The sequence below is a fragment of the Pezoporus wallicus genome, unplaced genomic scaffold (assembly GCF_028554395.1).
Source record: "Pezoporus wallicus isolate ANWC-B61680 ecotype Strahan unplaced genomic scaffold, APGP_CSIRO_Pwel_v1 contig_3568, whole genome shotgun sequence".
In the NCBI taxonomy this organism is placed as follows: domain Eukaryota; kingdom Metazoa; phylum Chordata; class Aves; order Psittaciformes; family Psittacidae; genus Pezoporus; species Pezoporus wallicus.
In genome coordinates, this window is record NW_026637826.1 from 2633691 (window position 1) to 2655063 (window position 21373).

The 21373-nt window shown below is 43.8% G+C and overlaps 1 protein-coding gene across 1 annotated transcript in view; it reads right to left on the bottom strand.

Annotated features, from left to right (window-relative positions):
- Window positions 1-1940: 1940 nt before the first annotated feature.
- The window catches only part of POC1A (POC1 centriolar protein A), a 59259-nt gene continuing 39826 nt past the window's right edge, over window positions 1941-21373 (bottom strand). Inside the window, exons 10-11 of the mRNA XM_057407789.1 lie at window positions 14461-14601; window positions 1941-2219 (exon numbers count right to left, since the gene is read on the bottom strand). Coding sequence (XP_057263772.1) covers window positions 2121-2219; window positions 14461-14601 — 240 coding nt within the window. The 3' untranslated portion in view covers window positions 1941-2120. The remainder of the gene's footprint in view (window positions 2220-14460; window positions 14602-21373) is intronic.

The window sequence follows — 21373 nt, forward strand, 5'->3', positions numbered from 1 at the left end:
TGAAAAGAAACATTACCTACACTGAACGTGCCCAAGTGATTTGTATTGCCATTCTCCCTAAACCACTATATATAACCTCCTTCTGTGGTCTCCACAACATTAGAAACTACACATTTAAAGGAAGCAAACACTATTTTTAAAGCTTCAAAACTGATGAATGCTGCAATAGCTTACAGTTTCTTCTCCTCCTCATGCCCCAGCCCAAAGACCAGTACACAACATCGAGGATCAAGTTGGTCAATTAGGCTCCTGCAACTCACTTTTGCAACTGCCTCAGCAGCAGCAGATCAGGGCAGGAGCAGGCTTCTCCTAGCAGCAAATTGGCTGCACGTACCTTTGAGTCCCCTCCTCCCCACCCATCCACATTACTACATAAGCTCATTTCAATGAAAATGATGTCAGTCTCTCAGCTGAAAGCCACTGAAAGCTTATAGCAAGAGCACGGAAGAACATCACTGAATTGATTCCATTAGTGTAATCTGAGAGAAAATAATGATTTAGCAGACTCGGAGCTTGGAAACAGAAAACAAACAGTCTGTGGCAGAGCAGAGAGAAACTCAGATTTATAATCAGCCCACTAAGCAGGGAAATGAGAAAGCTCTCAGCCTTCCACAAATGAAAGAGTGAAACATTGTGATAATGCCAACAAGGGGTTATTAGAGATGTAGAAAGTACCAGGAGGGAAGGCTACCAGAAACTTCCTGGTGACGAAACTGCTTCACCCAGATGGGATGAGGAGTATTAACATTATCATGACGCTACCAGCAGACACAGCCTGAAACAGAAACAGGTGCACAAAACCCCAAACCAGAAACAAACACATGGCCGGGCTTTAAGATCTGCTAAGTCCCATGTGAAATAAGGATAGGAGCCAGTTTCCAGGCAAGTACCCAGAATGCCCACAGCACATCTGGAGAGGGGGGCCCTGGAAGCCCTGAAATGCTGGCAGATGGTTGTGACACAAGGGACCACCGAGGGTAGGGCTTGAGGCAGCCCCTGTTTGAACAGGTCAGACAGACAGTGGTGAGGAGGGTTTCATTAACCCTGAGGTGCTCAGGTTCCCACTGCTTGTTTCTCCAGGAATGTGGGTAATAGTTTATTGCAAGAAAGGAGACCTCCAGTGTGCGCTGACAGAAGAGGTGCTGGAGAACAAGACCTCTCAGAAGTCCAAATTCTTGCGCAGCTACATACTGAACACCTGCTAAAGCCCTGAAAAAGCCAGGGGAGTGATGAGGGGAGCAGGGCGAGAGCGTAGGTGTGAGTGATGAGCTATCCAACTGTGAAAACATCTGCAAAAGGACTAAAAATTAAAGGCAGTCAGTCCAGTGCGAGAAAAGGGAAGTTCCACAATGGAGCAAATGTTCTGCTATTTGGTTGCCTTCTCTCTCCCTCTCCCCTGCCCTTAATGTAAGAAGCAGATGAAGACATGAAGACAAAGCAAAATCTGCTTGACGTCCACCCTGCACCTGACCCACCAGGGACTCTCTGCCAGCCTCAAGCAATTGGTTTTCACACGTTGCACAAGAGAGCAGGTTAAATCCCACCACTGGATTTAATTGCCTCTGCACAAATACCATCCAGGGGCTGCTCCTTGCCAGATTTTGCAGGCATCTCCCAGGACTCAGGTGAGACAGACCCTTCTCCCAGGGCTGGTTGCACTGGGACCTCACCTGCTCTCTATGTTCTGAGAACAGAGAACTCCCACTGCCCAAAATATCCTGGGAGCTCTTTGCCTGTCACCTATGGCTAACACACACCTCAGCAACCGGCTTAATACAGCCTGTGCCAGACATCTAGCAACTCCAAGATGCTTAAACGTGTCAAAACTACCTCAGCAGCACCAAAGGCAGGAGACATGCAACCTTCCTAGTTAGTACTCAGACCACACGCTGGCTGCTGCATCTCTGGAAAGCACAGGAGATGACAACTGTTATCCACGCTTATGAATAAAATATTACTTTTATTTTAGTAAAGTAACAAAGCTTATTTACAATCACTGTACATTCCAATTGAAAAATAGATCGCGCTCCAAGTCCTTAAAGCAAGTCACACACAGTCTGTCAGGAAACAAGCAACCTCAAACCTCCCAATGCCTCCAGCTCCTGTCTTCTCTCAGGAAATCAGCTCGTTTTGTTCTGAATGATTTTCTGCTGATTCTCAAGACATTCCTTCAGCTTGTCTTCAGTGAGTGTCAGCCTCTGCTCCAGGATGGAAACAGTCTGCAAAACAACATGAAAACTGCCGTTGACCTGCTCACAAAGCCAAGCTACGTACAGTACTCTCAGTGCATAGCAAAATGCTAAATTCACACTCCTGAAATACCCCCTCAAAATACTCCTGTAACTCCAGTATCAGCATTTTAGCAGGGCAGAGCCCCAAACAACTTGAGAGGAGCAATAGAGGCTGGTGGGCATGAAGCTCTGCAGCACACACCACCAGCACCCATCACAGCATTTGCTGCTTTCAAACCAAGCTCTGCATTTGCTCTCATGAACAGGTTCATGAGCCACCAGACACACTTCTGCTAATGAGAGACACAGGGTTTTCAACAGCTATGTCCAGTTTCAGCTTTGATTTTCCCTCCCTGCTTCCAATTTTTCCTCCCTTCCCTGTTGAAGCATTGGTTTGCTGCAATTAAAACATGCAAGACTTGCTGGACAAGCACAATGAAAAGCAAGATAACCCTCCCAGCCAAGCATAAGGCAGTGCAACATGTAGTGGGAGTGAACTGAAACCCAAAGTGGCAATATCCACCTCAACATAGAGCCAAAATACTTCTGTGTAATCCAATTACCCCACAAAGGATTGTTATATCTTTCTCTGCGCTAAAGTCATCGTGTACAGGATGCACAGGAAGAACATTTTAACCACGTGGCAATAAAAGCTTCTGCTGAAAACCTTTTATTGATCAATCTCAGACAAGGGACCTGCTTATGCAAAACCGCTTTCAGCTTCCAAAGACACAAGAAAGCCTGATAATAGGCGGTGATGATTTAATGCTTTATTATCTATAAACTTATCAGCAACAATCAATAGCTTCACATTTTGAGCATTTTTAGTGCATAACATCCTCTGTTAAAAACAAAGGATGTTCAGAACCTTGGACTTTTATAAAGTAATTCAAATAAACTTGGACAACTGCTGTTTGTATAGAAGTTATACATAGTAAGCCTTTTAATAGCGCATTTCGCAAGCACATCTCTAAGTGCCTGAAAAAAGAAAGCAGGTCTCATTATCCCCATTTTACAGCTGGGGAAACGAAAGCACAAAGAGAGGAAATAGCTTGGCTAAGGCCACTTGAGACTAGGAAAAGTCTCCTGTAAATGATTTGGGGAATGAGATGAATGGGGGGGAAGAGAGAACAGATGTAGTAAAACCAACATGAAGTGCTATGGCAAAGCCATCTCGCAAGACTGCATATCAACAAAGCCAGACGGGGCTGTGCATCACAGCATTTACCATAATGCACCCTTGGCTTTCCCCCCAACCATGGTTCAAAGCTTATGCCTGCCACATACATCCTGCTGACCTGCGACAAGGCAGAATGGCTAACGCCTGCTGCCTAATGCTGCATTGCTGCAGTTGCAGAAGCCTTCACCTGAAAGAAAACCCTTGCATGGCTTAAATATTCCCATGGGCTACAGCAGTAGCTTAATTAAAAGTTTTTTCCTCTATCGACACCCCTTTGAGGCACAAGAGCTGCAGTACATAGAGAACCAGAAGAAAAGTGCTGGAGCAAGGAAGTAACACCCCAGGCGCCCCAAAGCCAGCAGGATTCCTCCCGTCTACTCAAAGGAGAGAGGATTTCATCCTTTTCATACTCAGCAACACTACTGCTTGGCGGCTGTCTTACAGAAGTCAAGAGTAAAGCTACTCAGGGCAGAACACAGCAGGCTGGATGCCTACCACGGGTTTACAGCAAAGATCTTATCCTGCAAGCAACCACACACAGAACGAGAAGCAGTAGGAATCCTGGCTTCTCCATTTAACAAAAGAACTAGTAACTCAACACTAAAATGGGGTGGGGGTGAAACACTGCATCAGATATCCTTGTCCTGGTCACACTGCCCTGATAGAAGCAAAGCCCCAGATTACTTGTGGTTCCTATATCTCATGATTTACAGCCATCACAATCCTGTCGATACGAGTTAAGAGCTGTTACATGCAGCACCATGAGACTAAACGCAAGTGAAGCGGATCTCGAAGTGCTGGATTTGTGAAAAAGCTGCAAGGAAAATGTTTATTGGAATGGAAATTGCATGTAAGTATATGCAAAAAACTTGTAGTGAGTAGTTTTTGGAAACTAAAAGTGGAAAAGTAGCAGTCAGAAACGAAATCCAGGAAGTCCAAAGTAGGAACCAGTGACTACAGCCCATTCAGACTTGAATATATGATGCCCAAATACAAAGGGCATCTGACACCCTACGAAGGTAAGGGAAAGCACAAATACTGCCCAGCTGCTATTAGCGCCATACTGTAACTTAAAAGACAAGCTTCTTTATTAGCAGCTGACAGTTTTACAGTATTTCCATGTTGCTGCTTACAAAGCAAGCCCTTGTGGGCAGGCAAATTAAACTGCACCCATTCAACTCCTGCATGTTTTTGCTCTTCAGAAGACGACAAACCAACAACTGCACCAGGGAGGAAAACACTGTTAACCAGGTTCAGTGAGGATTCACTGGAGCCAGCCTCGTGCTCGAGCCACTTCTCTGCAGCAGGACTTGGGCTTCCTGTGTCAGGAGCGCAGTACATGTCTCCATTACGCACCAGGGAGTAAATGCTAGATAATTTATTAAAGCCCTGGCTCAAACTGGCAGCAGGATAACAGCTCAGGCTTAAACAAGAAGAAAGATCAACCTTTTTTGTATCATTTGGGAGTATTTCTGACACTACACTAACACACTGAGCATTACTATGGACACCAGAACACAAAACGTGACTTTTCACACTAAGAAAACTTACTCAAATCACTCCTACGAGCTCTCCCTGCAACACTGGTCTTCATTCACCTCTGCAGACCTACCCTAGAAACAAACTGCTTTTCTTTCTGGAAATGCTATCAAAAAACGATGGAGAAAACAAGTTGCTTCCTATGTACTTTTTAAGTTCTGGGGAATTTTCAGCTCCACCCTCCCCCAGGACACCCGAAGTAGCCAGTACTCACACTTGCTTACATGATGACAAGCCCCCTACCCTATTCCTCCATGTTATTTTAACTCCCACAAACCAAATCATAATGACTTGCGATGCTGTTTCAAGATGCTTTCACCAGTATGTTACTCCTTAAACCCTATTAAACATTTCCCTGTAGCAGAGACAGTTTAAGCACCACCAGCCCCAGGGCCAAGGCTTCTGCAGCAGCCCTGCAGGGACAATCAGTCCTGCTTCTTTTGAGGACTACAGATAAGGGGAACCAGTTCTACCACTGCTAAAGGAAACTTGAAGAGCAGAGACCAGAATAAGTAAGCAGAGGCTATCAGCAACCATCTGGAGCAGTGGCAGGAGTCCCTGCCAGGAGAGAGATCTCCACCTGGACAGATGGCTGCTCATTATTTAACTTCAGCAGTACTTGACCTGGTGGTTGGGGCACAGCAGGCATGCTTTGGATGGCTGCTCTGCAAGCAGCAAGGCGCAGCCCCTGCCTTGCCAGCAGCGCATGGGTTTTTCAGTGTGCCACTCACACTGGTTTGATTGAGTTAACACACAGAATAGCATGGGGGTCATAACACTGCTCCAGTGCATCACCAGTAATTGTGGGACCCCAAAAAATCCCCACATATTGATACAACAGTTACTCAGAGGAGGTTAACAACAGCTTGGCTGATCCTACAAGGAATACGATCCCACACATTGACTGCAAATGTGCTCCAAAGTATTACACTTGCATTTCTATTCCTGTCATCATTTCATAACAGAAAATCCCTCTCTCCATTGATCGTGGAGGTGGAAGCAGTTCCCAGCTTTACTTCAATAAAAAGGTTCTTAAAAGTTTGCTCTGCCAGTTTTTCTAAGAGTATGCTAAAAGAGGTTTTTGCAGAGCACTAACATATCAAAGAGCCCAAGGAAAACACATTACTTCTGCCTCTTCAGATTTCTCTTTTCTGTTTGACATGTTAATTTACAAAAGCATCAATTTCTCTTCAACTTACCAGAAAATGCAAAAGTTTGTAAGTTTATCTGCACTGTTTCCTCACTCCATTGTGCTGGTACAAGGAGAGACTTAGGGATGCCTTTTATGAGGTGCAATGAAGCAGCCCATGGACCTGCAGAATGACACTTGCGGGGGTTAAGAGCTCTGCCCTCTGTAATGCGCAAGGCCAACACTGGTTTGTTTTCAAGGATCTAGATGCCCTGCTATAACTTCTCATGTTTTTTCCCCCAAAATGGCCATTTCAGAGCCAATCTTAGTCACAAACATGGCCAAGAAGTACAGCAAGTAAACTGCATCATGAAAGTGCTGCCTGAGCATCTAGTGGTCCCTCTTTGGGAAGAAAGAATGAGTGAGTTCAGAGGTACCTATATACCTCTGGGGCACAGATCTGTGACTCCTGGACCACAGACTGCTGCACAGCATTGAGGAAGCCTGTTGGCACCATACTGGAAAGTAAAAACAGTCTTTCAAGAAAGAAGTACAGCTGCCAACCTTCAAATGCATGCATTAAAGCCAGTAATACTGACAAGTGGCCCCAGTTATTGTACGCTGATCACTAAAATGATACCTCCAACACCCACTAAATACAGTCCCAAGCATATACGCAGTCCTATGTGGAGACAGGAATTATCAAATATCCAGGTAAACTGAGCTTGGGAGCCTGTTCTCTAAACTAACACAAACGTAATAAACTGCCACAGGAAGGCCCTGCACCAGGGTAGCCCTGCCTACCTTTTACAGACAAAAAAAGTAATTAACTCCTTCCACCAACAGTAGTTCAAATACCAAACTTCAGCTGCAAGACTGAAAGGCTCATGGGAGAGCTTGTGAAGCAGAAGTCACTTTGAGGTTCAAGTGTGAACCTGTATGGTAAGAAGCAGCCTTGCCTCCTATCATATAAGCTTTGCCGGGACTTGCCCCTTCAATCTCAGCAGCTGCATCCAGTGGCACTCAAAGCAGCCCCCTGCTATCACTAAGCTTAAAGAAAGGCAGGCTGCCCTCTGCATGTGCAAGCTATACAACAGTTTTGAGATGGGACCCAAAGCTGCTACCACCACTCTGCATGCTCTGACACATTTCCAGCCAAAGCTGGCAGTTTAGACTGATCAAGGAAGTCAGCCTCTTATCTGAGAGTGAACTAGGTATGAAACCTCCACAGTTATCAACACTTCCCGTAGCAAATGAATGCATGCAAGGCTCTTTGCACGCTGCCACCAGCTATACTCTAGTGGTCAAAGCCTTAATCTCAGAGATCAAATGCGCAATTAAGGTGGGTTTTATTTTTGTTTTGTGGTTGGGGTTTGTGTTTTGTTGTTATGTTTTCATTTTCTGCTCAGACTAAACCAGGACCTGCTCCCCAGAGCTGTTTTAAGTAAGTTCTGTAGCTCCTCACCAGCTCAGCTGCTCTGAATGCAGACTTTAAGGCAAATTCCCAAAGCCCATCTGCACAGAGTATTTCACACCAGGCTACGGATAGTGTATTGATCATTTCAGAATGAAGAAAGCTCATGCAGTGCTTTAGTCTTCCCCTCAGTCTCTCTTTAATGGGAGAGTTTTCCTGGGTTTACTTCATAACATGCTTCAAATTCCACAGACTTTTGTATTTGTTACTAGAAAACACTCAGCTCCAGTGTGGCTAGACAGGAATGTATTAGTCAGTGCAGCACTGCGGGTTAGGAAGTCCCATAAGCCTTCTCAACACAGTTTTGCACATTCACCCAATGTCACTGCTGGGCCATGTGGGTTCGGAATACATGGCAAAGCCTGCAGAAGTGCAACTGCCAGCACTAACCTGGCTTTATCAGGATCCCTACGCAGAGCTCAGATCTGCTCAGGAAGTCTTGAGGCTAAACAACCTCTTTGTCAGTTCTTTCACAAGAGATCATAACCCCACCAGCTGCCTCCAGCCAGCAGTCAGAAGTGTGCTATTCAATACTTGACAGGTAAAGCATTACTTACATTGAGCAGACCAAAGCACTACAAGAAGGAGGTGGGTTGCTGTAAAATCCAAAACCAGCATTGCTCAGCTAACTCTTCCTCATTATTACTGTGAGGGTGGTGAGACATTAGAACAAGCTGCCCAGAGAAGTTGTGGGTGCCCCCTCCCTGGAAGTGTCCAAGGCCAGTTGGATGGGGCTCTGGTGTACTGCATGAGCCTACTCATGCTGCAGACACAGCACAGCAGTAACACAGTAATCACTTGCGGTGCTCATTGTGTTTTTTATAGGTAGGAAAACCATACAAGAGTACCTGAAAAAACCAGTATCAGCCACTTTGCCAGGCTAACCAGCATGCTCAGTACCAGTATCACAGCGACCAAAAGGACTCTGAAGGGCAGAAAAGGATGTTCTATTAAATCAATCCTAATCACAAAGATAAGGCACAAGCTCTGCCAGTTTCTTCTGCACGGTGTGGAGACACGAGGCACACAAGCCATCTCTAACTGAGCCTTTCCATTTACAGCCCTCTTACTAAACACATTTCATCACACGCTGCTGTTGCTCCAGTCTTGACAGCTGATGAGCCTAAGCTAAACTGCTGGCACCTGCATCAGATCCTGCAAGTTTCTGGAAGGGAATGGCTGCAATCCGCGGCACAGGTACTGACAGCTTCCTCGGTACACAGGTCCTAAGCCTCTGGGGCTGGACCAACCCAGACTTCAAGTTTCACCACACAGCAAGTTATGATGAGCTACAACAAACCACCCAAGCATCTACCATGTGAGCAGCTGCACAGTATAGTGGTTAGAACCCCAAATGACTAGAGGTCTCCCCCAGCCACAAAGACTTCCCATCTCCCTCCCTGCTGCCCAATCTACCTCTGAAAGCATGCAAATCCTCAGCTAAATTAACACAGCTGCTGATACCGATGGCTGAATAACAATTGCTATTAATTGCTAAGGTCTGCTTGTGAAACCAAACTGTGGGAAGTGGTATTTCTCCCTGTTGAAGGATAATGGAAGGTGAGGGTCCTGTGGGCCTCCAGGGAGACATCAGTGCTTTTAAGAAGCCAAGACTTTACACTTTAGAGTAGCCTGCTAATATAGCAATATCCCTAGGAGCACATTTAATTTAGGTGGTCTTAGACAGAAGAATAATGTATTCGCATTGAAACTCTGGAGATTTTGTAACAAGTATATTATATATCACTGCAGAAAAACAGAGTAGCTCCGATGATATACAGAGGACTGGCAAAACCCAGGATATTTCATTTGTTATGAGCGAGAGATCAAAGCTGCTGCACCTCCAAGAGATGGGTTTAACTCCAGAGAAGTAGCCTCTTTGTCCCTTAAAATTAAGATTTAAACCCCAAGCTCAGCTGGTGTTTCACACATTTTTCAGATGGGAACTTTTTTATTGTTTTGGCTTTCAATCCATGTCTTTCAGAATAAAAACCACTGCAATTTTTCTATGTGTTGGGTCCACCTGCAGCCAGTAGGTGTTTGAGTCTTGAGAGCAACACAGAAACCAAGACATCTGCACAAGACAGAGGTAGTAGCACCTATAACCCACCCCCTCCACCCCCTCATAGTTGAAGTCATAAAAGCATTTGTTTTACTAAAGCAGTTACTTAATGTACATTCAATACTTCTCAGAAGAGAGGGGCCATGCTCATTCCCCAGCAACACAGACTTTGGAGACCGTGTCTCAAAGGAGTAACAGATTTCACTTACTCGTTTCCATTATAAGCACTGCACACACAAACATCCTCAGTTTTAATTAAAAAAGGACCCTTTTATGTCCAAGTCCTTTTTTTATGCTAAAGAAATTAATTAAAAAAAATATCTTCCCTCCCTCTGCAATCTTTTCTGGACTGAAATAATCCTTTAATCTCACACGAGCTGCACTGTCCTTCAATTCAGGCTTGGATTATTTTACAGATTTACCAAGTCTTCTCCATTTCATTGCATTGTTTTCTCCCAGCTTCAACGGAAGATTACTTTGGGGAAGTATATAAAGCTGTTTCCTGTGGGTGGATTATCTTAGCTATTTATGAATTTTTATGTTAACCTGATTTTGAACTCTTTGTTTGGAGCAGGCATCTTCCTTCCCACATGAAACCAGCAGCTTTTGCCTCAGTGCCCGCTGCCCACCAGTGCTGCAGATTAACAAAGTGAACCTTGTAGCTGCAGGTGTCTGTAGTGAGAGCAAGAGTATATATACAGACTCTTTGAAGGTGATCCTTGCAAATACAAGTTTTCCACTGCAGCCAAGATGGTTACTCACAGATGGTCTTTCAGAAGTGCAGTTCAGCTGCAAGTGCAGAAAATGCATCTGAACCAAGCAAACTCAGTATCTGCTCCATTTCTGCTTCGGCCAAAACATGCTTTTCTGTTCCAAAAAGTTATCCAAGAGAGAAAATCACCTTTCCTCCCCTCTCCTTTAAGCTCTAATTCTCAGCCCATCTCTTTACATAGGCACAGAGAAACTGAGATCCAGCCTTTGATAAAGAAAAAACCAAAAAAGTAAACATTTTGTGCCTTCCTCCTTTTCACATTTCTGAAATGCCAGTGAAGAGCAGGAATTTTAAACACTGGGACACTGACAAGGTACTAAGCTGCAGAAAAGGGAGAAGCAAGCAAAGCATCTATAACATACATTTATTACTCCTCTTCCTCATTCCTTTGCTCGATTTGAATTGCCTACTTTCCTACAAAGGGGCACCAGGGTATCTTTAAGTAATCCAAACTACTGGAAACAACCTGCTTATGTCTGGGTCTCAGTCTCACTCCACTCACTCCGCTCTTCCCGGCAGCAGAACCGTCAAACACGCGCTACCCTGCTGAAAATGCAGTCAAGCATTAACTTCTTCATCTGCATGTGAAGTATGGCCAAACACAAACCACATTTAGAAAAATACACGAAGGCCCTGTCAGGTCACATTAGAGCACTTTGTTACAAGTAAAACAAAAGATGTCCTGAGAGAGTTCTGGGAGGAGGAAGAGAGGAAAGTTGCGTTCAATCACAAACCAGTTTAAAGAAAGATGCCAAGATCTTAAGGAATAAAATCACAGCACAAAGTCAGCAACATACAAATGAAGCTCTCTAAATCCAAGGGGGTCACATCTGTTCACTGTAGCGGTTACTGCTAGATGTGGCATACAAGAGCTACCGGTTTCTTCTGATCACGCTTTCTCTAGTAAGAACTGAAGTACCTAACTGAAGGAGCAAGCCTGTTCAAGTGTATCCTGCTGTGCAGGGCATGATGCATCCACAGCCTCGGCGCTTCTACTTGCAATTGGTGTCTAGCAGGAAGAGACCTCTTAATGGAATAAAAACAATCCCGCTGTCTCTAAGTACATGGCACCCCACTTCATCTGGAAATCTATTGTCAATCTATTGTCACTGTACTGCGGGAAGTACTGATAATTGGTGAGCAGCAGACAATGCGGTTCAAGCGTACAGCTCAGAACAAAGCTCTGCACTGGCAAGAGATGACAGCCTTCAGCTGATGTCTTACTAGTACCTCTTTCGGCAGAAATTGAAAGTATTTGCTCTCCTTCCCACTTCCACATGACACCAGGTTTAGCATGATAACCCTTGAAATGACAGCTATGGGAAAAAGTTAGGAAAATAAATTAAACTTATATTTTTCTAATTTCCAAAAGTAGTTTATCACAACTTTAAGTTTCCCCCACTGGTACATGGTTCCACATCAAAAGTATTCCCAACCTCCCACAAAGCTAACAAATTATAAATTCCTGAAAAACCCTAGATGGCTATATCGATAAAGGGTTTCTGGGCTCTCTCTTTTCCCTTCAACTGAATGGCCCTGCTTATGAAATTAGCAGTCTCTTTAAACAACCAATACTCGGGAATTACAAAGCAATGATTTATAAGAGGACCAGGAGTGTCCTCAGCCCTTCTCCAAGAAAAACAACCCTGACACTTGTTACGTGTTATTTATGAAACATATTTGTTCCATTTTGAAGCAGCAGTGATGTTGTCCTTCCATAGGAATCAGCAGGCCCAGAAAACACACAATGTTGGTTTGAGTCTGCCACGCACAGGGAGCGGTGTCCTATTGTGCTTTGGCAGAAATAGCTAGGAAAGAAAACCAATCCAGCACCAGCAGCCATTGCTTCCATTTTGCTTGGATCTCTGTGTGCCATGGCTCCTTCCCAGTCAACATCTAACTGCATGAAAGAGGGGTAAGAGTGGCTCTGCTGGAGCAGCACTCCCTTCTCTGTTATCGAACATCAGCATTGGAAAAAACAAATCACAGAATCACAGAATAGTCAGGGTTGGAAAGGACCTTAAGATCATCCAGTTCCAACCCCCCTGCCATGGGCAGGGACACCTCACACTAAACCATCTCACCCAAGGCTCTGTCCAGCTTGGCCTTGAACACTGCCAGGGATGAAGCATTCACCATTTCTTTGGGCAATCTATGCCAGGGCCTAACCACCCTCCAGAGTTACCTTCCATGTCTCTGCATTGCTACCTGCTTGCATCCCTCCTCCTTAGTCTAGGAATGAGGACTTCTTCCAGGCTCATTTGCTTAAGTTCACTTGGTGTTGGTTTGTTTCACTGCTAAATATCAAAACCATGGCATGAAAATGAAGAATTATGAAACCATTTCAACAGTGTGTCAGGAACATCAATTTGTACAGATGCGTTTAAATGGTGTTAATACAAAATACAACATACAAAAATTATAACCAATGGGAAATAAAGTACTTCAAGGACAACAAAATAGAGGCAGAATAGCTACAAAAAAGGTAAAAGGCTGCTGAATGCAGCTACTCAAGGCAGCTTTTTGGATTTTTACTATTTCAGGCCTATTTCCAATTTTATCCTATAACCTACTAATTTATTCCTCCCCCACTGGTCTCAATTTCTGCTATGTTTAAAACAACATTTGGAATTTTCTACAGTTACACAACATCTTCGAGAGAGATGTTTGCATTGCTGATATCTAGTTTAAATCATACACATACTGTTTACTGCAATATTTGCCTCCTCTAAACACCTATGAAGTTGAAAACGAGCCATTACACATCCATCATCAGAAGCGTGGATCCGATTTATGCAATGAAAGATAACAATCACATTCCAAACTTACTAAGGAGACGTAAAAACAGCAATAATATTTCGTGTACACACAGGGTTGCATTTTACTCACAAGCACGAGGGCCCAATGTAACACGTAAGATTCCCCCCACCCACCCTCCGGTGTTCAGTGTTTTAGAGATCAGAGGAAAAATGCTTTCTTGCACTTCTGCCAAATTAACTTAAGTACCTTTTGGTTTTCACCCTACTCTATTTTAGGCTGTCTGTAGTCCCAGAATGTTTTTTAATCCCTAAAGCGGCTCTACTTCAACCCCCTGATAGGCCCCCCAACCCATCATTTTACACCTTTTGACAAGTACTTCTTAACAGCAAAGAGCTAACTTGGACTAATAATCAGTATGTTCAATACCAAGTGTCCAAGATCTGCTTCTTCCTCAGAAACAGCACCCGAACTCACAGAAAAAGCAGATTTTTCCATTCCATGACAATGGTCTCAACTACAGGAGATCACCAGTGTTTACTATCCCCTTGCCTCTCAGGTACCCCAAAAATACACAATGAACTTCAGCCCCAGACAATAGTCAGAAATGGTATTTCTTCACAGGAGCAATGAGCAGCTATTTAAACACAAAGCAGCTCTATCCCCACATTTGTATTAAGTAAACACATACTGTGATGATCACCATTAACGGCTGGTACTGTTCAAGCACTGCTTAGCGACTGAGGAAGAGCTGTATGTTAATGCTTTAGCAAGGGATTAGTTGTTTGCTGGCTGTGGGTGAAAAGCATGTTTCAGAGATGAGACACAGAAGGGCCCAGACTTGTTGATGGGAGGAGAATACTGCAGAAATTGGATTGTGTAGGTGAATGTTGGGTGGGGAAAAGGAGTGGGATCTGAACAGAGTTTGCCTATAGACTGCAGTATAATGAGGGAGGGAAGAGAGACAGATTATACACCAAAACAGAGTCCCACTGCCAACAGCTCCTTCAGGCATTACCTTAGACGAACCATGGCTAATAGCACAGGGAACCAGAGCTGGCTCAAGGAGTGCTCTGCAACACTGCAGCATAAAGGAGTTAGGGGAAGGGCTGGGCCTAAGCTGGAACTCAGGAAGATGTGAAGGAACCGATAAGGGATAAGCTGACAAGCAGACGAAGACAGATTTATCGAAAAGCTACTAAATAGCAAGGTTTTAAATTAGCCACACTTTTATTCTATAAAACTACTGCAAAATATTCCAAGTTGTTCCAGCCAGAGGTACTCTTTTCACTATAAAATAAAAGAGCAAACCATACCTGAGTCAGAACATCCAGCTGTCCCATAATATGCTCCAAGGTATTTGCAAGACTGGTCTCCTCCTCCTGTTGCTCACGGTTCCCACCAGAATCCTGAGTTTTTGTTTTCTTAAGATGAATACCACAGTCCATTTCTGATGGCTAGAAAAAGAAAGAGACAATCTGCTATTGCGATGCAAACAACTGGGGAAGGATTTCTGTTTCATGGCAAGGACACAGTAAAGCACAGCTTATGCTGGGGCAGTCTGTGCTATTAAAAACAGGCAAGGGAGAAAAGGAATTGTTCTTGCCACAGCTGGAAAAGGAAAAGCTGCTGCAGACTTGTCTGCCTTCCCCAGGTGGAAGGAGTGCTTTGTCGTTTTCTGTTTTGTTGGGTGTTTTTGTGTGTCTTTGTTTTTAAACCTTCATCAGGAAAGGCAAACTTTGGATAACAATCCTGAAGCAACACTGCAAGGCTCAAGTTTTGTCTGTACGTGCAAAGCGCTTTGGCATGCTCATGCAGTACACAGGCACAGACTGCACAGGAAAACGAAGACTTACTGGAGCCACATGGAAGCACTACATCCAAATTATAAGAATTAAGTAAGCCACCCTGAGAGGAGCACAATTATCTCACGCCAGCAGTAAAGTAAAAGCCTCTCCCCATGTTTGGTAGTTGTAAGAATGCAGGGATGCTGTACCACAGTTCACCAGGAGCAAACTGTTTCAATATGAATTAAAACAGGCAGCTTGGATTTAGAAATTTTAATTTTGTTTGTATCTTGAACTGGTTTTCCCTCCTCAATGAGGTTAAGAACAAGTTTACTTTGAAGTTTCAATTTCAACTGGTTTAGTTATGCAAGCCTGAATATTTCATTCAGAATAAATTAAGTTGTAAAAGCACAAACAGATCTCTACTAGAGAACTCATTCTTCTTTCCTTTTCTTTCAAAATGGCATCTTTCTTCTAGAACAAACACTATTTGCATTATTTATCTGCACTACCATCAATAGGAGTAGTGCAGAGAAGTTTATCTAACAAGGTAGCCAACTGGTTAAGCGATTGCAGACTTAAGTTTCTCAATTCACACCAACAGACAACATTTGAATCTAAAGCCAAGATCACAGCGCTCAAAACTCCATGGCCTGACACCTGGTGCTGCTGCATCCCATGAACTTGTTACTCACACGTATGACTAAAGTCTGCAAATCCACAAGCAGCACAGACTTCTGACAGATTGGAAAATGGTCTCTAAAAGTTCTCCCACACGTATTTTTTCTAAGCAAGAAGGGAAGAGCTGCTTCCATCTCTTCTCTTACACACACACTACCACAAAAGCATTTCTCAGCAGTGCTGCAGCGATTTACCTGCTCATCTCTCTATTTGATGCCAGGTGTGTGCAGATGTGCAACTAAGCTGCAGTAAGACCTTACACTAGCTCATGTAAATTTAAACTCCCAAATGTTTAGTGCGTTATGAAGATACACGTGTGTACACACACATACATAAATATACATTTTTTTAAGGAAGAAATATACATTAAAACACTTTTGCTGCTGTGAGTCACAGGTTTCGGCCACAGAAAGGCTCCCAAGGCTGAGGTCTAGCCCAACGGGTGGGCAAAATAAGCAACAAGCAGTGCAAAGAGAAATGTGACTACATAGGGAAACTGGAGACTGAGAGGGGAAGGGGAAAGAGGGCACAGAACAGTAAGCTTTGACAGGAGAATGCCTTGCTGCTGACCACTAACTGCTAGTAAGGGCTGACCAGCCTTCCAGTCCCTGTCACCCAAACTACCCTCCTACAGCCAACCATACAGACCACTTTTGTATAAGGAGATGAAGGGAAAGGTTCAAAGGATACATCTAACAACTGTTCCACAGGGATCACCGTGCTACACCGCAGGCTTGGGATGCAGCTGGGTATCAGGTGGTGCCAGCCACACCAGCCTCTGCTAATTTGCTTCCTCCCACTTGCTTGGATAATTTGGATTATCCACAGGCCCTAGGCCAACACAGCCCACAATCTGGGTCACGCTGCACAGCCTTGGCATGGGAGCCACACTCAAACTACTCCTGGGCTGCAGGTAGCCCAAGAGCCACATGTTGCTGCTTGATGCATTGATTGAATCAAAATATGTTCTTGCAGAGATGAGATAAAACCAGCCTTACAAAGCTGCTATTTGCCGTTTGAATTTAAAAGTAAAAATCAACAACAAAAAAATCCCCCCACAAAACACTTTTTCAATGGGTAATCAGCACTAAAAAGCATGTTTTCTTGTTATTTTAAGGCTAACTATCCTATTCTGATGTAACTTTAGGTCAGTCAATCATGGCACAGCAGAAATTTAAGCGAGCTAACACTGCATACAACCTGCACTTAAAAACCCCAAACGATGATGAGCTCTCTACTTCAAAACCATTAGAACAAGCTGACTCACAGAAGCAGAAAAATGACTGTACTAACATATTTTCTCCCTCTATCTTTATAGCATTTGTCAGACAGCTTTTCATAAAAAGCTTCTGGGTTGAACTCAGAGTTGATATTCTCTTTGCTACAGTCCACAAAGTTTAAGAGCCTGTCACATTTGGAAGGTCAATACTGCAGAGATGCTCCCACAGCTGATGCTTTATGAATCAGGTGGTCCTTCATCATGTCAAGTTAAAGCCAGGAGCAGCAGCAGCCTCTTGTCACAGATGCTAAATTCTGCTGATCAGCTCCCAGGCTGTCTACCACCCCCATGAAAAGCCAAGCAAGCCACCTCCACAGAGCCCAAGCAGGCTCCAGAAGGCACTCTGCATGGTGGCAACACCCCCAAGAACAGAAGTGTATCTACACTTAAAATAGAAGCATGATAATATGGCATAATGTCCCATTTCAAACACCACAGCTGCCGGAAAGGTTCCTTATAGCCCATCATCATCCAGAAGATAATCTGCAGCTAGAGCCTTCAGCAGTGAAGTACTGAATTCATCTATCTAAACTAGGGACATATCCAGTCATCAAATAAAAGCTATGCCAATGTGTCATGGAGTGTACCTTTCAAAAGGGAGGCTTTTAATTGACCATGGTATTTGAATATTCAGTTCAAGGAACAAGCACATCCTATCTAACCTACCCTGGCACTGCAGGTGCAAAAGCCAAGTATCCCACACCCACACCCACAGACAGCACTTTGAACTGCTGCCCATAAACAGGCAGGCAGAGAAACTGAAGTCAGTTTGCTCTATAGCTTCTTACTCATACCACCCGCTCTGACGGCACCAGGCTGCAACCCGAAGTATGGGACCCATCCAAGTAAGCTTCTCAAAGGGTGGCCCTATATACAGCATCCAACAAGAGACTGGATTAAGGGTTAAGCCTGGATTTGCCCAACATAGGCAGGTCCAACACAAGGCAGAGATTACCGAGAATGCTGCAAACTCTCATCTAGACACACATGAAAACGACAAGCTGTAAATGCAGCCCAGGAAGTACAGAAGAGCAGAAGGACAACAGCAAAGGACAGGCTGACAGTCAACCTGGCCCAGATGGACATGCACACTGCTGCACTACACAAAGGCCCAGCACCTTCCTTTTCAGAGGTTAAAGCATCCATCTGAATCAAATTCACTAGGCTAATTTCAACCCACTTTTTCTGAAGAGGCTGAGGAGCCCAAGTAGGTATATTTGTATTGACACTACCCAAAGCACTTCTCTCTGCTACCAGCTAACAGAAGCTTTGTGAACAAAGGGGAACAGTGATTTCATGGCATCAAGGAGAAAAACGTTTGTGGGGGTTTTCACTTCTTTCAGGTTTTTCATGCCAAAATCTCCATGTTTTAGTCAAGGAAAGCTTTGCCTGCTAAGAAAAACACAGCCAGGGCTTCACAGGGCAGATGCTGGAAGATTTTACAAGTATCTTAAATTGGAACAGACACCCAGAATTTTGTTTAACATTAATTTTAGGAAGGTGCCAAACATTCTGATGAGCTCAAACACGTTCTTCATTAAAGAACTGGAAAGAGACTGCAGTGCTCAGAAGGACAGGTCTTCTGCCACAAGCACCACCTAGACTTCAGCTATAGTTCAAATACAGCAGTGACACCAGTTGAAGCTGCATTATAAAGGCAACAAGGCTGCCTCTAGTGAATGGTTAGCAGAACTTCCAAACGTGACAGTGGTAAGCATCGTTGTGGGGTTATTCAGGGAAAGCTTTGCCCTCTGCAATTAACAAATGAGGGAAGCGTTTGGAAACTTTCCCTTACCAGCCAGACTACAACTTGTACTTACCACTACCTTAATGGGCAGGCAGTACATCTGAAAGGAAACGTGCACCCAGGTGGGGAAAACTGAACTGCCCTAACACTACCACCTCAGATGCTGTAAGAGAGGGTTAAATCAACCCCCGCTACTGTCCATAAGAATGAGTAAGAAAACCCTCACAGACCAAACTACAGCCACCCTTCTCCTAATAGCAATCTGTATCATGTTGTGAGCCAGCACTAGTCATTTAAATTCTAACAGATTTTTTATAACACTGCAAACAACATAGAAATATGCCCTGGCACTGTGACAGTCTCAGCACTGATGAGCATCACCATTACAGAGACAACTGTGCTCCCATCTGACTCACCTGCAATGTAAAGTGCTGCTGAATCCTGAGGACAGGCACCAGAAACAATAACACTGGTGCAGAGGTTTCATTTATTTTAGTCAGAGTTCAAGTGCACAATTTACTTGGCACAACCAGATCAATGTATTTGCCATTAAATATCTTATTACAACATCTGCGTATTAAGCTCTAGGGGTATAGCAAGAAGCAGCTGAACATTAAAGGAAGAATAGATGAGCCGTTTCAGAATACAATGCAGCTCTCAGTGACAAAGGGAAAACAGAAGTGATTTATTTATAGCAACCACTTAAAGACAGCACAGTGCAACTACTTGGGGGAAGGGGAAAATTAATCATCCTTCATTCCAGAGGTCTCTTACTGAGCCTCTTACGAAAATTGTTCTGGCTAAAGAGCATTCTGGCCAGCTATTATAGCACTGATAGCAGGGTGGGGGAAAAGTATTAACTACACAACACGTGTACATCCATAGTAAAACTGCAAGGAACAACTGGAAAAAAAAGCCATTTTGCTTTCTAAATGGCGATATTTAGAAGATATGTTGAGAGGATAAGCACCTACCTGAATTTTACACCTACTAATAAAAAGTAGTATTATTTCAGATGGACCTCAGATAACTACATTCTTAAAATTAAATCCAGAGGAAGGACTTACTTTTCCATCTTTTCACCTCTCTCCACTGGAAGGGAGCAACTGAGTGATGAGAAGTGAATGGTGCAGCTCTACCTTTAAGTCCCTTTAAATCATTTTCCACTGTGTATCTACTATTCTAAAGGGTTTTGTTTCTTCTTTAAAGAGAGTAAGATATTATTAAGAATTAATTTTCAAGTACCTAGAAGGATTCATTCCCTTTAAGCAACACACACATCCAATGTATTCAATTCAATACGGACATCCGATGGATTAAAACTCGCTAAGTGCAATTACATTCACTATTTTAGCCGAAAAGAATTCCCCATGAAACACCAGAGGAGCAGAAAACTCCCAAAGGTGGTGCACACTGTTTATTCAGATCGCAATTCTACTTCATCGAAATGAGAGAGAAATACCATTAAAAGTCTTCTATTTTGAGAAGTCATTTTCACCACAGGTAAAGTGATATTTTCAACGTGCTCCCAGAGAGCAACAGTGACATCCAGTGGAAGCCTATCAGCTTCAAGGTAAGCTCCACAAGAAGGTCAGCCGGAGCATACCGTACCAGACTGGAGGACCTGCGAAAAACTGAGAGGTAACCTCACTTCTCTCTGCTACATACAAAATACCATTGACTAAACACAGCTCTTCAAGCACAAGCACGTTTCTCTAGCCTGGAAAAGCACCCCCTCTTTAAGGCACCACCAAAATTTCTGGAGCAATCACATTCTTCAAGCCTTGCATTACTCCACATTAACTGTTCAGAGCAGCCTAGGGTAACAACCAGAAATAGCATACAAGTTAATTTAACCTTGCGAAACAATTTATAGGACTATTCATCCCTCCTCACTTCTTATTTCAGGACTCAAGTTGCAATAATGGAAGGTGATTTGGGAGGGAGGGAGGAGAAAAAGAGAAGGGACATGAAAAGAACATTAATCCCCTTTTATTTTTGCTTCACACCAAAAGTTGGGTTAGATATGCCACAGGCCAGAAATTATTTAGACAGAACCCTCCTCCTTGTCGGTGTTACTAAAAATACCAAGTTAAAATATTAAAACTTGGTGCCTATACAGTAATGGCCATGTTTTGCTGTAGGCAAATAAATATTAAATCTGTGATAACCCTAAGAAGTAGTATAGTTAACAGGTACACCTCAAACCTCTTTAAATCCCAAGGCACTCTTGTGCCAAAGCCCAAGTGAACCACTGGCAGAGGCACGCGAATGGCATTAGGTTTGTGTATTTTAAGTGAAGTATCACACCATCCAGCAATGCAAGCTGCCAGAAAGAAAAGAGACAAGGCTACTAGCTAATGGCCAGCTACAGTACTCAAACATGCATGAAAACAACCTGTCCATACACAGAAGGCTGCACTCGGACTGAAATACTGGCATCCTATCTCTGCAAGTGTCACTGTTTGGCAGTCTCCTGCCAAAGCAGGTCCTCACCCTGCTCCTGCCTGCCAGAAGGGAAAAGCTGTTCCCATCCTATGTGGTGGTTCACTGTCTCTTCGTCCACTTAACTGTACCCTCTATATCACTTTTAAACCAAGACAGACATTAGTATCGTGGTTTTCCAGGTACCCCCAAGTAACAAGCATCTATGCACACAGCTAAATGCACCCAAGCTACGTGCTGCCTGTGCTTTTCAGCTGGCTTATACTGGGCACCACTATATACACCATGGC